The sequence below is a fragment of the Schistocerca americana genome, chromosome 2, assembly GCF_021461395.2.
Source record: "Schistocerca americana isolate TAMUIC-IGC-003095 chromosome 2, iqSchAmer2.1, whole genome shotgun sequence".
Classification (NCBI taxonomy): Eukaryota; Metazoa; Arthropoda; class Insecta; order Orthoptera; family Acrididae; genus Schistocerca; species Schistocerca americana.
The window spans coordinates 572,947,414-572,965,220 of NC_060120.1; the positions used below are offsets into that span (position 1 = coordinate 572,947,414).

At 39.6% G+C, this 17,807-nt stretch overlaps 1 protein-coding gene across 1 annotated transcript in view; it reads left to right on the top strand.

Annotated features, from left to right (window-relative positions):
- LOC124591556 (serine-protein kinase ATM-like) overlaps positions 1-17,807 on the top strand; it is a 456,741-nt gene that overhangs the window by 413,085 nt on the left and 25,849 nt on the right. The window contains exons 42-43 of the mRNA XM_047131742.1: positions 9,415-9,560; positions 9,978-10,084. Of these exons, the coding sequence (XP_046987698.1) occupies positions 9,415-9,560; positions 9,978-10,084 (253 nt within the window). The remainder of the gene's footprint in view (positions 1-9,414; positions 9,561-9,977; positions 10,085-17,807) is intronic.

The following is a 17,807-nucleotide window of genomic DNA, read 5'->3' on the forward strand; positions in this document are numbered from 1 at the left end:
TGCCACTAAAACATTCCCCCAGACAATAACACTTGCTCCTTTGGCCTGGACCCTTGCTTTCAGATGTTTCATGCCGTACACACCAACAGCCATCTATCTGATGCAACATATAACCAGATTCATCTGAATAGGCCACCTGTTGCCACTCAGTGGACATCCAGTTCCCATGTTAATATGCAAATTCCAGCCTTCATTGCCAATGAACAGCAGTCAGCATGCGTGCATGAACCATGCACCTGCTGCCGAGGCCAACACCCAGTAAAGTCATACTTGATGGCAATTGAGGAGACAATGTTAGTAGCCCCTTAGTTCATTTGGGCAGCTGTTGCTTAACACTTTCAACACTGCCCTGTTTTCACCCGGCACTTGGCTGTGAACTGGCATATTTAATGGATGTTTGAAATTAAATTGCAAAGAACAGAAAAATGATAGGAATATGGTTCTTGCATCATTTAAAAGCAAAAAGTAAGAGCTTTACATGAATGTGAGTTCATTTTACAATATAAAATACAAATGGGTGTTGTAATTAAAAAAAAAAGAAGACACAAAAATATCGTGGATAAAAAAGTTTTACATGATCTCTCTCTTGAGTAGTGCCATTATTACTGTATCTAAATTTAAAACAAAATATCACTGCTCTGTCTAACTGCAGGTACCTGTAAACTAGAGTATTTTGATAGTTCAGATGTAGTTAGCCTTCGTGTGAAAATCCTGTAAACACTGTGGGACGCAAAGGCCAACACCTCAGTCTTTGCACCACCATCTACTTTTCTTCCTGATGTGCTTACCCGTCTCTTTCTTCCACCTGTGTGAACATATTTTGCAATACCTAGTAGTATTCACCTTGTTTGCAGTGGGTGGGACCTTCTCTGGAAAGTGCCTTGCAAATGTCCTCTCAATTTGTGAGGATGAAGCGGCTTGTCGCTGAAAAATATTTCTGCCCTTCTCAGCCAATTCCTTAACACTATGTGAATAAAGTCTACTAGGGATACATTCTTCCTAGTGTTCTCTTTATATAAAATAAAACTGTTGACAGTTGACATGATAAACAAGTGGAAAAATAGCTTTTACCACCACTTCAAAGTTTTTCGGGAAAACGGATAATAGCTGGTAAACTGATCTGCTCTGTCAACCCCAGCTTTATTCTTATTGTAATCAATAATAACGTCTAGTTTTACAATTTTTGTTATTCCACCTTTGGTCCTCACTTCAATACTAGTGCTGGTAGACTTATGCTTTGTGGAAGACAAAAAACATCTCGTTTTGACTTCCACTTCACTGCCAAGAGATGGTGTTTCCTTTGAAAAACTATCTTTTTTTAGTTATTTCTGAATATTCGTCGGAAACCTTTACTGTTTTTTATTACAGGTCCCACTCCAAAGGCTTTATTTTCCCACAACATGTCCAAAAGAGATGGACTGGTGTAGTACCTATCCATATAAATGCAATGTCCTTTGCCAAAGTACTGTGAACACAATCTTTTTACAAGGCCCTGGATACTATTGACAACACTGCCTGCAGAACCTGTATATACATCACAGTTTAGCATGTAACCAGTTCATGAATCGCAGAGAGCATACAATTTTATTCCATATTTATTGGATTTGTTTTTCATGTATACTCTGAAGCTTGTTCTACCACAAAAGGGACAAATTGCCTCATCTGTTGTCAGAATCATGCCTGGATGAAAACTAATTTTGCTTTTATTCACAAAGAAATCAAACAAAGGCCTCACTTTGTGAAGTGGGTCGTGGTTTTCTTCGCCTCTGCTAATGAACGTAGCATTGTCATTCAAGTGTAACATTGACAATGTGGCGCGAAATCGATAGCTACTCAACAATTTACTCGCAAATCCTGTCTGCGGAAACGGGTCTGTTGACCTATAATCACTGATTTTCAGCAATTTGACGACGCACATATGCAAAATAATACTGAGAGACCAGTAAATCTCTTGCAATTTTACTGCAGACCACGTATGCCAAACAGAGATTATTTTCAGGCTACCTTTCCATTTCATTGTCCTAATAAAGTTAGCATCGTACAGATTCATTTCACTTTTGATGAGACGACTAAGGTCGTTATCAAAGAAATGACTAAAATATCGAAGCTCCTCAGTGGCATCTGAAAAATGCGATGCTACGCCGACTAGTTCGTGGAAATTCGGCAGTGCTGGCTGATCGTCTGGTTCCGACCAATCTTGCTCTTTGTGCTCAGTGAGGCACACACGACCAGGTACCACAGATAGTGACTGACGGTCTGTACCATTGTCTGCATAGAAAAAAAGTAATGCTAAGAGTGGCACTAAAAGGCACTAAATGCAAGTGAAGTAATGAACATTAGAACATTAGTCACAATACAAAATGCGGTAATGAACTCTTCACTTCATGAACAATTGAGACATATACATACCTGAATCATCACTTGTACTTTCGTCTGGAGAGTACGAATCCTCTTTGTCAGAATCATCAGTTTCAGATCCTGCATCTCCATAAAGAATATCTAAGATCTCTGCCTCCGTCAACTCGCTGCGCGATATTTTCACGATCGTAAACACCTGTGAATGAACTGCAGGTAACTTCATCTTTGCAGTGCTCACAGCCGCTCCCAGGATGAGATAACCAATAAGTGCTTGCTTATTGCAGAAGAAGAATGAAATACCTCCACATTAGTTGAAGAAACTGCTTCGGAGAGGCGCTAAACGTGCTTACGGAGCCAAATAAAGGCTCGCCCGTACGGTACACGGGCACCGTTGCCAATGTCAGGGCGGCCGCGCCCGTATGGCGTACGGGCACCGTGCTGTAAGTGTTAACAGTTGCATGTCTTTTCACCTATCCATTTTTCCACAACCATCGTTCACCGCTGTCATTTTTAGCCTATGGTGCACCACACCTGCCTTGGTGCCGGTTTTGGATAGCACTATTTTGCCATGCACATTATACTTTAACCATGGTGGCATGTGGACAGTTCACGGACTTAACTCCATCAGAAATGCTTCCACCCTTGTCCCAAAAGCCAATGATCGTATCCTATCAGGTGGCAGATAAATTGCTGCATTTCTGCATCACAACAATGAATGCATTATTTCCTGCATCCCCCAACGCACTTTATACACCCTCCACTATTAGTGCTGCCACCTGCTGTCTGTGAGTGATTGTTACACATTTTGACATTGAAGACGGTGATCACATTAATGTGACTTGTGTGTCTTTCTACTCTCCCCCCCCCCCCCCCACCCCCCCTCCCCCCCCCCCCACCACCCTCCGATTACATTTTGCAGTTGATTCGTCAGATCCTGGTGCATTTTTTTTCTATTAGTTCAGAGTATAGGCCCCACATATGTAGATTTTGTCATAAATCAGGTCTAAGCACAGTGTGACCCTGGAAATATCAAAAATTGGCCTGGAAAACTAAGGGAAATGGACACCTTGGTAAATCAAAAATTTAATGCAATCACGTGTAAAAAAAGAAACCTTCAGTAATGTTGTGGTACATTGTTGTTACACATCGGACTGTAAACCATGTACAGATACAATCTACTTACTGATCTATAAGGGAAAATGGTTAAAGCAGCATAGGTGTGTGGGTTCAAAAGTGCCATACACTTTTTGGATTAGCAGTCAGAAGTAACAACCGTAATCAGCTAAACAAATACATGAATTCTGTAGGATTATGACTACTTCTTTGACCATTAGTTTTATAAACCTGCAGATGATAAACTATGTTATCAAGTTTCTCACTAAATTTGATTTTTGGACCAGTATTATGAATTTGATCTCCCCTTCTTATGCCACTCTGTTGTAGTTTTTACCCAAAATCAAATAGGCACTGTCTTTATTGTTTATTAGCTTACAAACCCGCCATTGCCTGGGTATTCATTGTGCCAGTTTTCTATTAGAAACGAGAACAAAAACAGTTTTTAGTTTAATATAAAAAAAAATTTATGTTTATGTATTCACAAAAACACCTTTGAAATTATGAAACAGCGGTAGAAAGAAATTAATTTACAAATGTATAAGAACAGTATCCAAATTAAGAAACACAGTGTTCAAAATACGATTCTCTGTAACGTTTATTTTACTCAGAACTTGATTGTAAACAATATTTCTAGTTAAATGTCGAGGCAGCTGGGCGCAGTTACACACACACACACACACACACACACACACACACACACACACACACACACACACACACACACACATATATCCGTCGGCACATATACAGACACAAGCAGACATATGTAAAGGCAAAGAGTTTGGGCAGAGGTGTCACTCGAGGCGGCAGTACAGAGGCAAAGATGTTGTTGAGTGACAAGTGATGTACGAGGGGCGGCAACTTGAAATTAGCAGAGGTTGAGGGTAGTGGGAAGAGTGGATATATTGAAGGGCAAGTTCCCATCTCCGGAGTTCTGATAGGTTGGTGTCAGTGGGAAGTAGCCAGATAACCCGGACAGTGTAACACTATGCCAAGATGTGCTGGCCCTGCACCAAGGCATGTTTAGCCACAGGGTGATCCCCATTACCAACAAACACTGTCTGCCTGTGTCCGTTCATGCGAATGGACAGTTTGTTGTTGGTCATTCCCACATAGAACGCTTCACAGTGTAGACATGTCAGTTGGTAAATCACATGGATGCTTTCACACGTGGCTCTGCCTTTGATCATGTACACCTTCCGGGTTACAGGACTGGAGTAGGTGGTGGTGGTGGTGGGAGGGTGCATGGGACAGGTCTTGCACCGGGGGTGGTTTCAAGGGTAGGAGCCAGAGGGTAGGGAGGGTGGTTTGGGGATTTCATAGGGATGAACCAAGAGGTTACGAAGGTTAGGTGGATGGCAGAAAGACACTCTTGGTGGAGTGGGGAGGATTTCATGAAGGATGGATCTCATTTCAGGGCAGGATTTGAGGAAGTCGTATCCCTGCTGGAGAGCCACATTCAGAGTCTGATCGAGTCCCGGAAAGTATCCTGTCACAAGTGGGGCACTTTTGGGGTTGTTCTGTGGGAGGTTCTGGGTTTGAGAGGATGAGGAAGTGGCTCTAACTATTTGCTTCTGTACCGGGTCAGGAGGGTAGTTGCGGGATGCGAAAGCTGTTTTCAGGTTATTGGTGTAATGGTTCAGGGATTCAGGACTGGAGCAGATTCGTTTGCCACGAAGACCTAAGCTGTAGGGAAGCGACCGTTTGATATGTAATGTGTGGCAGCTGTCAAAATGGAGGTACTGTTGCTTGTTAGTCGGTTTGATGTGGACGGATGTGTGAAGCTGGCCATTGGACAGATGGAGGTCAACGTCAAGGAGAGTGGCGGATTTGGAGTAGGACCAGGTGAATCTGATGGAACCAAAGGAGTTGCGGTTGGAGAGGAAATTCTGGAGTTGTTCTTCAGCGTGAGTCCAGATCATGAGGATGTCATCAATAAATCTGACCAAACTTTGGGTTGGCAGGCTTGGGTAACCAAGAAGGCTTCCTCTAAGCGACCCATAAATAGGTTGGTGTACGAAAGGGCCATCCTGGTGCCCATGGCTGTTCCCTTCAATTGTTGGTATGTCTGGCCTTCAAAAGTGAAGAAGTTGTGGGTTAGGATGAAGCTGGCTAAGGTAATGAGGAAAGAGGTTTTAGGTAGGGTAGCAGGTGATCGGCATGAAATGAAGTGCTCCATCGCAGCGAGACCCTGGGTATGCGGGATATTTGTGTATAAGGAAGTGGCATCAATGGTTACAAGGATGGTTTCTGGGGGTAACAGATTGGGTAAGGATTCCAGGCGTTCGAAAAAGGGGTTGGTGTCTTTGATGAAGTATGGGAGACTGCATGTAATGGGTTGAAGGTGTTGATCTATGTAGGCAGAGATACGTTCTGTGGGGGCTTGGTAACCAGCTACAATGGGGCGGCCGGGATGATTGGGTTTGTGAATTTTAGGAAGTAGGTAGAAGGTAGGGGGGCGGGGTGTCGGTGGGGTCAGGAGGTTGATGGAGTCAGGTGAAAGGTTTTGTAGGGGGCCTGAGGTTCTGAGGATACCTTGAAGCTCCGCCTGGACATCAGGAATGGGATTACCTTGGCAGACTTTGTATGTAGCGTTGTCTGAAAGCTGACGAAGTCCCTCAGCTACATACTCCCGACGATCAAGCACCACGGTCGTGGAACCCTTGTCAGCCGGAAGAATGACGATGGATCGGTCAGCCTTTAGGTATGGGTAGCCTGGGCTTCAGCTGTGGTGATGTTGGGAGTAGGATTAAGGTTTTCAAGAAGGATTGAGAAGCAAGGCTGGAAGTGAGAAATTCCTGGAAGGTTTGGAGAGGGTGATTTTGAGGAAGAGGAGGTGGGTCCCGCTGTGACGGAGGACGGAACTGTTCCAGGCAGGGTTCAGTTTGGATAGTGTATTGGGGAGTTGGATCATTAGGAGTAGGATTAGGACAGTGTTTGTTGGTAATGAGGATCACCCTGTGGCTAAACATGCCTTGGTGCACGGCCAGCACATCTTGGCACAATGTTACACCGTCCGGGTTATCTGGATACTTACCACTGACACCAACCTATCAGAACTCTGGAGATGGGAACTTGCCCTTCAATATATCCTGTCTTCCCGCTGCCCACCAGGCCTCAACCTCCGCTAATTTCAAGTTGCCGCCCCTCGTACATCACTTGTCACTCAACAACATCTCTGCCTCTGTACTTCCACCTCGACTAACATCTCTGCCCAAACTCTTTGCCTTTACATATCTCTGCTTGTGTCTGTGTATGTGCGGATGGATATGTGTGTGTGTGCGAGTGTATACCTGTCCCTTTTCCCCCTAAGGTAAGTCTTTCCGCTCCCGGGATTGGAATGACTCGTTATCCCCTCCCTTAAAACCCACATCCTTTCGTCCTTCCCTCTCCTTCCCTCTCTCCTGATGAAGCAACCGTGGGTTGCAAAAGCTTGACATTTGTGTGTGTGTTTTTTATTGTCTCCTATCAACATACCAACGCTTTCGTTTGGTAAGTTACAGCTTCTTGAATTTTTTATGAACTAAAGGTATAAATATTGATAATATATTGTAATCATAGATGGAAAATTTTTGAGATAGTTGGCTTATATTTATAGATGGGTAGAAGTTTATGATGGGTCGTCTGTGGTGTAACCTTGAAGTGTATGTCAGAAGCAGTCATTGGAAATTATGATATCAGAATAGCTTATTTGTATAGCTAATTATATATCAGTGTTTGTGTTCTGATATTGAGAAAAATATTAAATATTTACCACAACAGCCACCTTAACATAATAGGTGCTAGAGTGCAGCCAAACAGTATTTTCAGAGAAAAGCATTTAGGTTGCATGGGAAAATACATACAAATACATAATAAATAATAAAACACTCCATTTTCATTTTGTGCTTTCGTCGCATATTAGCATTTCTGCTATTAATAAGTGTACTGCCCTGGATCCAAGAAAACAGAAAAAAATGGCAATGAAACTATTAGCTTCCAAGTTGATGTAGAGCTCCCGATAACTACATATTACTCTTGTCACCACAGTCAAGAATGATCTTTGGCTTCGCCAACGTACAACCAAATTGGCACCTCCCAACCTAACATACACAGTAGAGCTATGACACAGATTAGCTTGAACAACATAAAGTCCACTTTTGAGATGAAATCATTAACAGTATTTCAACATAGATAATTTAAAAGTGCTGTATAAATCAGTAAATGAAACACTTGTAAGTTGCAAAAGCAAAAAAATGAAAAGGCCACCCACACAACACAAGTAATTCATATCATCTTCTCACCGTAACCAAGATGTATTTGAAATGGAGTCATTAATAACATTTCAGTGAAAAATGTGGCATACATGTTGATACCAAGTGACAGACATGCCTGTATGTGCAAAAGGAGAAGATGAAGGAAAGATCATATACAAAATTTGAGCAGTTCAACATCAGCAGCATAAACATGTATTTAGTTAACAGCTGTTCATTGGCTATAGCATGTTATCCTCTTATTGGCTGGCCCAACTTGACGTTGAGACATAGTGCCAACATCTGCTCTACTGTAAGCAAACACAGCAGGTGTGGATGGCCCTTTGTAAAGTTTAGCTGTATTGATTTTGTTGTTGAATAAAAAACGGTAGCTCCCACAATAAATGTGCCACTACTCTTCATAAGTTCGCACAATGGCTGATATCTACTGCCAGCACACCTGAAAATCTTCTGTTATATTCAGCAACTGCAGCTGTGCCTTTGAGAAGAAACTGTCACAGACTTCAGTATGTTTCTGAGCAATCTGTCACTTGTTTTGTACATTTTGTTTGATGTGGACTGCAAATTTACATGTAGATTGTCATTTCCAAATTAATGGCTGACATTATGAAACATAGGTTGGTCTACTGTGTAGCTAACAGTTATTCTGTTGAGAATGTGGCAGTCAGATATGCAGTATGACAATGCAGGGTATGGGCAGCAGAGTTGCACTACCTTACCTTTACTTAGACAAAAATAACAGAATCAAGGATAGTTTTATGCATAGCCTTTATCTTCTTGCAAGCTGCTTTTATTTTTAGGATATGTGATTTGTTTGTAGTGTTGTTTCTTCAGTCTCATAGCTATATTTCCTGCTTCAATTTTTCCTTTGTTTTGTGTGCCTGTCCTAAGTTTTCATTTTCTCTGCACGTGTAGCCATTAAACATTCTATAATTGCTTTTGCATCGGCAGCTAGTATATAAACTTTCTCTTTTTTAATTTTGCATATTAACAGCATAGTTTTTGTTTTTAGTCAAGCAGTTCCAGTTGAATACTTTAGTGTCATTAGTCTTCATTTATGTTAATTGTACTTTCAGGCTGCCAGCAGTCAAACAGCCAACCCATGAGAAAACACCGAGAAAGTTTTACACGTGTGATCCATACATGCAGCATTTCAGTGAGGCAAACTTGAGATATAAATAAAACCTCACACCATGAAAAACTGGTTTTGTGTAACTGAAATCACATCTGAAAGAAATAATTCAGTTTTTGTCAGCATTGCCAAAGCTCCATACTCTCCACAACCCATTATTTGACTTCTCTGTAATCTATAAATACTACTACACCTCTCAAGTGCCGCTTATCAAGAACCAAGGGCAGGAATTCTTTGGGAAGCTCTGTAACATAGCATCAGCTATATACAAGGAAATATTTGTCAGAATTCTCAAAAGCCACTAAAAATTACCTTCACAATCTGCCTACTCTACAAGACGCTTCAATAATATAGTCACATCGTACCCACAATCAAATCCAAATTTCAAGAACTTCCATAAATAATAAGTACTAAATAACAAATATTTGCTGGTGGTGGGTTTGAACAGCTGACCCACAGCACACCAGCCAGTGACACTAGCCGCTATTCCATAAGGCTTGCAACATAACTTGCTGCGATATCATCAGAATCAACAATATTTGTTTATCTTTTCAGGATGTGGCCTCAGAATCCAATGAGAAAAAGCTGGAGGTATATAAGGAAATTTGTAAGTCATTTCGCCCAGTGCTACATAAATTTTTTCTGGAATATTTTCCAGCACCAAGCATATGGTTTGAACGAAGACTTGCATATATCCACAGGTTTGTGAAGTTCATTTACAGGCAATTACTTGCTGTTCTCATCTCTCCCCCCTCCTTCTACTGTTCCCCTCCTCTAGACCACCCCCACTTCCCCTGCCACTCTGCCCCCATCTACCATTCAATATCACTTCATTAAATGATTTGTAATACACACTATGCTGGGATGTGGGATTTTTACTGTGACTGAGGTTACCTGTGGCAGTGTCCTTCACATTTTACTGCAAATAAATTGCAAATATATTATTAACTTTGAAACCATAGTGATATTATTCTTTGATGATCCTAATCATAAGTTATTTCCCCCTTTTTTTCATTTCTTATTATTCCTCTTTGATAATTTATTGAGCAGAAGGGAATAACATGTCTATTAACTGTTCTAATAAAAATATACCATAATAAATACTGCTTCCTTTTCAGTGTTGCCACATCATCCATGATAGGTTATATTTTGGGTTTAGGAGACAGACATGTAAACAACATACTGATTGACAAGCAGACAGCAGAGGTGATACATATTGATTTTGGTATGTATAACAGTATAATCATTAACGTACATTACATTATAGTGTAAGAATATTGAATGAGAATGTAAACGTCACAGGCAATCCTGAAATGGTATAAGTGTTAAATGTAACTGTGTGTTCAGTCTCCACAGTACAGATGGTGGTGCTACCCATTCTTGCAGTGTTATACGTTCTGTATTTATTTTTTCTTCTAACTAAGGCTCACATGATGATAGTTTCAATTCCTTCTCATTTGCTCTTTTCATTTCCACCAGTAATGTTTCATCTGTTAACCAGTTTCTCTGAAAATATCAGGCTGCTTTTCTGTATTGTTTGATATTGTTTCTGTATTTTAATGTATTTCACCATTGCTTCTTAATTTCCATGTTTCTTTGCCTCTTATTGGACCTAAAATTTTCCTCATGGTTCTTTGTTCTGATATTTCTAGTTCATGTAATTTATAATTGAATACTAGGCATTCACTTGTGTAGAGGCATTTTGTTTTCACTTCCATGCCGTAATGCATTATTTTTCATTTCTTCATAAGTGATTATTATTATAAATATTTTTTGTTACTTCATATGCCCTCTTTCCATTTAGTATATCTTTCCATTTATAGTAGCTTTTGTAACATTTTCTTGAATTTTCACCCATAGAAATTTTAATTTCTTTATCTTTTCTGTTGGACTGTAGATTAGACTGGACGTATTTTTGTCACAGAGAATCCTCTAAGAAGTAACACATGTCAGAGAACAAAAATACACAATAGATATTTACAAGGAAAAAAAGATATGCCAATGCCCTTGTGGAATAAATAAGTAAATTAGAAAACTTAAACATATTTTCGTTTGAAAGGTGATAACTAACTTGTCACAAAACATGTAAATGTTCAATATACTGAGGTGCATGTGGTAATTATTAGGCTGCACCATCAAATAGAAAAATCATTTTACAACACTTGTTTACAGTGATCACATGAATGCACTGAATTTGTACAGAAGCCAAATTGTACACAATACTCACAGTATAATAAACTATGCTTCATTAGTAGTTAAACTTTTTATGGCTGCTGCAAGGTATTGAAAATGTATGTTCTCGAGTAATTGACACTTTTCTGGACCAAAGTAAGTGGCTTTAAATCTTTGTGATGATTATTCTTGTTTCTAGTATTCATTCCAGAAACTGAGTTGTTGGTTTGAAAAACAGATATATTACTAATGACAACTTTCATTAAGGAATAAATACAGGGTGTTTAAAAAAGTACTTCATATTTTGAGAGGTGGTAGTATGTCCAGTAAACATGGGCTATAAAGTGCACACATTAAGAGAGATGAGTGCTTCTTCATCTTCCGGTAGTGTAAAAACTATATCTTCTACAGGATAGCTGCTTATAACTCTTATGATATCCATTTTAGCAGCCATGTTTACTGCACATTTTTTCTTGTGTTAGTCCATATTTTGAGTATGGCCAACATATTTTTGAACAACCAGTATATTGTGTAGCAGGAGTTAGTACTGCCAGTTCCTCAGCCTGATGTTTTTGAGCTCACACCACAAATAGTTCATATTACACATTTTTGGATGTGGGAAGCATTAGCTTGGACTGATGAGTTACCCCAAAAATTTATCCCATGTAACTTTATGTAATGAAAGTATATATAGCCTTAATGTTTGAGGCATATGATTGGGGGCTCTTACAAGTTCAAAATTGAGTCTAGTATGTTTTTTCAAAGTGTAGTGACAACGAATTGGCCAGGAACTGTATATTAATATCCATGAAAATTTCATTAACCGATCTCTCTGAGTCTCTACTTCATTTGCTATTTATTGCAATATTAGAATTATTAGAAAGATGCACCAGAATAGCTGCTTATAATAATTAATTTTTGTTAACAAGAGACTGTTTTGGCATTTATTTCCATTGTCAGGTATGTCAGAGTTTTGTGATATCCATATTAAGTCATTAGTGAACTGTCTTGTAACTGTCAATATTTCGATTAGATGGTGGTCTTCAGTCCTGAGACTGGTTTGATGCAGCTCTCCACGCTACTCTATCCTGTGCAAGCTTCTTCATCTCCCAGTACGTACTGCAGCCTACATCCCTCTGAATCTGCTTAGTGTATTCATCTCTTGGTCTCCCTCTACGATTTTTACCCTCCACGCTGCCCTCCAATACTAAATTAGTGATCCCTTGATGCCTTGGAACATGTCCTAGCAACCGATCCTTTCTTCTAGTCAAGTTGTGCCACAAACTCATCTTCTCCCCAATCCTATTCAGTACCTCCTCATTAGTTATGTGATCTACCCATCTAATCTTCAGCATTCTTCTGTAGCACCACATTTCGAAAGCTTCTATTCTCTTCTTGTCCAAACTATTTCTCGTCCATGTTTCACTTCCATACATGGCTACACTCCATACAAATACTTTCAGAAATGACTTCCTGACACTTAAATCTATACTCGATGTTAACAAATTTCTCTTCTTCAGAAACACTTTCCTTGCCATAGCCAGTCGACATTTTATATCCTCTCTACTTCGACCATCATCAGTTATTTTGCTCCCCAAATGGCAAAACTCCTTTACTACTTTAAGTGTCTCATTTTCTAATCTAATTCCCTCAGCATCACCCGACTTAATTCGACTACATTCCATTATCCTCATTTTGCTTTTGTTGATGTTCATCTTATATCCTCCTTTCAAGACACTGTCCATTCCGTTCAACTGCTCTTCCAAGTCCTTTGCTGTCTCTGACAGAATTACAATGTCATTGACGAACCTCAAAGTTTTTATTTCTTCTCCATGGATTTTAATACCTACTCCAAATTTTTCTTTTGTTTCCTTTACTGCTTGCTCAATATACAGATTGAACAACATCAGGGGGAGGCTACAACCCTGTCTCACTCCCTTCCCAACCACTGCTTCCCTTTCACGTCCCTCGACTCTTATAACTGCCATCTGGTTTCTGTACAAATTGTAAATAGCCCTTTGCTCCCTGTATTTTACCCCTGCCACCTTCAGAATTTGAAAGAGAGTATTCCAGTCAACATTGTCAAAAGCTTTATCTAAGTCTACAAATGCTAGAAACGTAGGTTTGCCTTTTCTTAATCTAGCTTCTATAATAAGTCGTAGGGTCAGTATTGCCTCACTGATCTCCCCCGAGGTCAGCTTCTACTAGTTTTTCCATTCGTCTGTAAAGAATTCGCGTTAGTATTTTGCAGCCGTGACTTATTAAACTGATAGTTCGGTAATTTTCACATCTGTCAATGCCTGCTTTCTTTGGGACTGGAATTATTATATTCTTCTTGAAGTCTGAAGGTATTTTCCCTGTCTCATACATTTTGCTCACCAGATGGTAAGAGTTTTGTCAGGACTGGCTCTCCCGAGGCTGTCAGTAGTTCTGATGGAATGTTGTCTACTCCCGGGGCCTTGTTTCGACTTAGGTCTTTCAGTGCTCTATCAAACTCTTCACGCAGTATCATATCTCCCATTTCATCTTCATCTACATCCTCTTCCATTTCTATAACATTGCCCTCAAGTACATCGCCCTTGTATAGACCCTCTATATACTCCTTCCACCTTTCTGCTTTCCCTTCTTTGCTTAGAACTGGGTTTCAATCTCAGCTCTTGATATTCATACAAGTCGTTCTCTTTTCTCCAAAGGTCTCTTTAATTTTCCTGTAGGCAGTATCTATCTTACCCCTAGTGAGATAAGCCTCTACATCCTTACATTTGTCCCCTAGCCATGCCTGCTTAGCCATTTTGCACTTCCTGTCGATCTCATTTTTGAGACGTTTGTATTCCTTTTTGCCTGCCTCATTTACCGAATTTTTATATTTTCTCCTTTCATCAATTAAATTCAATATTTCTTCTGTCACCCAAGGATTTCTACTAGCCCTCGTCTTTTTACCTACTTGATCCTCTGCTGCCTTCACTACTTCATCCCTCAAAGCTACCCAGTCTTCTTCTACTGTATTTCTTCCCCCCATTCTTGTCAATTGATCCCGTATGCTCTCCCTGAAACTCTGTACAACCTCTGTTTTAGTCAGTTTATCCGGGTCCCATCTCCTTAAATTCCCACCTTTTTGCAGTTTCTTCAGTTTTAATCTACAGTTCATAACCGATAGATTGTGGTCAGAGTCCACATCTGCCCCTGGAAATATCCTACAGTTTAAAACCTGGTTCCTAAATCTCTGTCTTACCATAATATAATCTATCTGATACCTTCCAGTATCTCCAGGGTTCTTCCATGTATACAACCTTCTTTCATGATTCTTAAACCAAGTGTTAGTTATGATTATGTTGTGCTCTGTGCAAAATTCTACAAGGCGGCTTCCTCTTTCATTTCTGTCCCCCAATCCATATTCACCTACTATGTTTCCTTCTCTCCCTTTTCCTACACTCGAATTCCAGTCACCCATGACTATTAAATTTTCGTCTCCCTTCACAATCTGAATAATTTCTTTTATTTCATCATACATTTCTTCAATTTCTTCATCATCTGCAGAGCTAGTTGGCATATAGACTTGTACTACTGTCGTAGGCGTGGGCTTCGTGTCTATCTTGGCCACAACAATGCTTTCGCTGTGCTGTTTGTAGTAGCTTACCCGCATTCCTATCGTTTTATTCATTATTAAACCTACTCCTGCATTACCCCTATTTGATTTTGTATTTATAACCCTGTATTCACCTGACCAAAAGTCTTGTTCCTCCTGCCACCGAACTTCACTAATTCCTACTATATCCAACTTTAACCTATCCATTTCCCTTTTTAAATTTTCTAACCTACCTGCCCAATTAAGGGATCTGACATTCCACGCTCCGATCCGTAGAACGCCAGTTTTCTTTCTCCTGATAACGACGGCGTCCTGAGTAGTCCCCGCCCAGAGATCCTAATGGGGGACTATTTTACCTCTGGAATATTTTACCCAAGAGTACGCCATCATCATTTATCCATACAGTAAAGCTGCATGCCCTAGGGAAAAAATTACGGCTTTAGTTTCCCCTTGCTTTCAGCCGTTCGCAGTACCAGCACAGCAAGGCCGTTTTGGTTAGTGTTGCAAGGCCAGATCAGTCAATCATCCAGACTGTTGCCCCAGCAACTATTGAAAAGGCTGCTCCCCCTCTTCAGGAACCATACGTTTGTCTGGCCTCTCAACAGATACCCCTCCGTTGTGGTTGCACCTATGGTATGGCTATCTGTATCGCTGAGGCATGCATGCCTCCCCACCAACGGCAAGGTCTATGGTTCATGGGGGGAGGTATTAGATGGTAAGTGGCATAAATATAGTGAAAATAACTCTTTATTTATGGTTTAATAGTTGTTTGGTAGTTCTGCTCTTACGATGTTATATGTTCACAAAGATATCTTTGTAAACATATAACTTCATAAGAACAGAACTGTCAAACTACTGTCAGATCATAATTAACGTATTATTTTCAATATATTTACGCCATTTACCATCTAATCAAAACACCAATAGTTATAAGACAGTTCACTAATGACTTAATACAGATGTCGCGAAACTCTTTATGTACCTGACAATGGTAATAAATGCCAAAACAGTCTATATTAATAAAGATAATTATTATAAGCAGTTACTCTGGTACATCTTTCTAATAATCATGTCATTATCTGACATCCATTATGCTGCTGAACCTGAAGAAGAAAAATTATTGCAATGTTTGTATCACCTTCTAATAAAACAAACTTGGCACTTGGTAATGTTACTGATGATAGGTCATTGATATATGTAAGAATTAGTTCTCAGTTCGATAATGCCTGATAGTTTAATACACATCTCTTTCATGTGGTAGACACCCTTTGGTTCCTGCCAGTGGCATACAATTTGAACCATTTTTGAAACATTTCCTGTTGCACCATGATATTCTAATTTATTTAAAAACCTGCCTGGATAGTCGTGGATGTCAAAGCACTGCTCCCAGGACAGGGAGGTGCACCAGTCCCGGATTGAATCTGCCGATAAGTGTCAGTCTGGGGACCAGCCTGGATGTGGTTTTGAGACACTTTCCACGTCCCACTAGGTGAATACTGGGCTGATAACCAAATTTAATCTCAGTTATGTGATTCACAAACATTTAGAAGACTTTTGTCCACTTTTATGTAAACAACACTGCACAAAGACAGCTGGGGGTACACACTTTCTGTCCTGTGCGAGGGGACGGTGCATATGTGTGGTGACTGGAATGGCATCCAGCATTTCCTTAAACCTAACTATGCCATATCTGTTAATAATCACGCCAACCCTGCGCCAATGCAGGACAAAGACACAAGAAAAAGTTTGTGATTAAAGGATATTGTGATTAACACGTTGATAGCCTGTGCGGGTCACAAAATATACCAGTAACCTGTAATTTATTGAATGATGACCTAAGGACATTCTCTCTCTATCTGTAGAGCCTTCTCAGTGTCAGAACCCTTCTGAAATCCAAGCTGTGAGTTTGGCAATGTATCATTTGCTGTAATATATTTAAGAAACCAATTGTATATTAACTTTTCTTCACGTGTGTGTAACAGTCGATGGCTTCTATGTGTTAACTTGGAAATTTCCTGCCAGTCTGTCCTATGTAGTAGCCAGACAAGTTTTACATGTGATTTTGTATATTCCTGAGTCTGAGAATTTATCTTTTTCATTGTTTAAGGTGTGTATTAATTTCTGTTATTTGTGTAGAAAGTTACTTTCATTTGATATGACTTGTTTAGGTTTGCTATTTGTTGAGAAAATTTACCTACATAAGTTGTGCTGACCATACATTTGATTGTATTATTGGTTCCATTTAAAGAGCCAGGAATTTCTTTCTTTTTTGCTGTTTTTTCTGTCATTGAGCTCGGGATGTCATTAGCCACTGATATTTGCTTAAAGATGTCTAATTCATTCTCTATATTCTCGTTATTCTATGGAATTTATCTATGTCCTCGTTGTCTATGGAATTTTGTTTGCTTGGTGTTCCATCGTTTTGTATGCAGCTTTCTTGTGTACATCTGGGAGACATGATGTAGCAGAAATTGTGTTGTTGGAAGTTGTCTTTTTTTCTGTATACCTTGAAATTATGCCACTTGTGATTTTCTGTGCATAATCTAGAAAAAATAATGTTTCTTTTTTTTTAGTTTATTTTCTTGTGTAAATTAGTAAACAAATTTTGTCATTGGTGCCACCTTTGACTAAAATGAAGATATCATCTACATATCTTTTGTAGCACACTGTTTGTTAAGCAGGGTTCCTAGCTGCTGAATATTTTCTGTTATGGGTGGTTTATGAAAATATCTGCTAGTGTACCTTATACAGACGAGCACATGGCTATCCCATCTGGTTGTTAATAAACATTACCATTGAATGCAAAAAAGTAATTGTCCTTTAGGATTAGTTCAGTTTGATAGTTTCAGCTTTTGAATACTTTTTGTGCTTTTAGTAAATTGGCCATTGTTACTGCAACGGCTTCTTTGAGTACATGTTTTTGATGCCTAGTGATATAAAATGAGCACCATCTAGAATGTGTATTTCTTTTATTTCAGTGACTAGTGTGATACTCTTTTGTAAAGTATATGTTTTTTCATATGTGAAATACTTTTTTAGGGACTGATTGACTTTGTGAGATACTCTGTATGCAGTGATCTTTGTACTGTTAACTATAGGTCTCAGTCGACATCCTTGCTTGTGTTCTTTAAGTCGTGGTCTTAATATGGGGGCTTCACGGTTCATACAGGTGCTGTATTACTTTTCATAT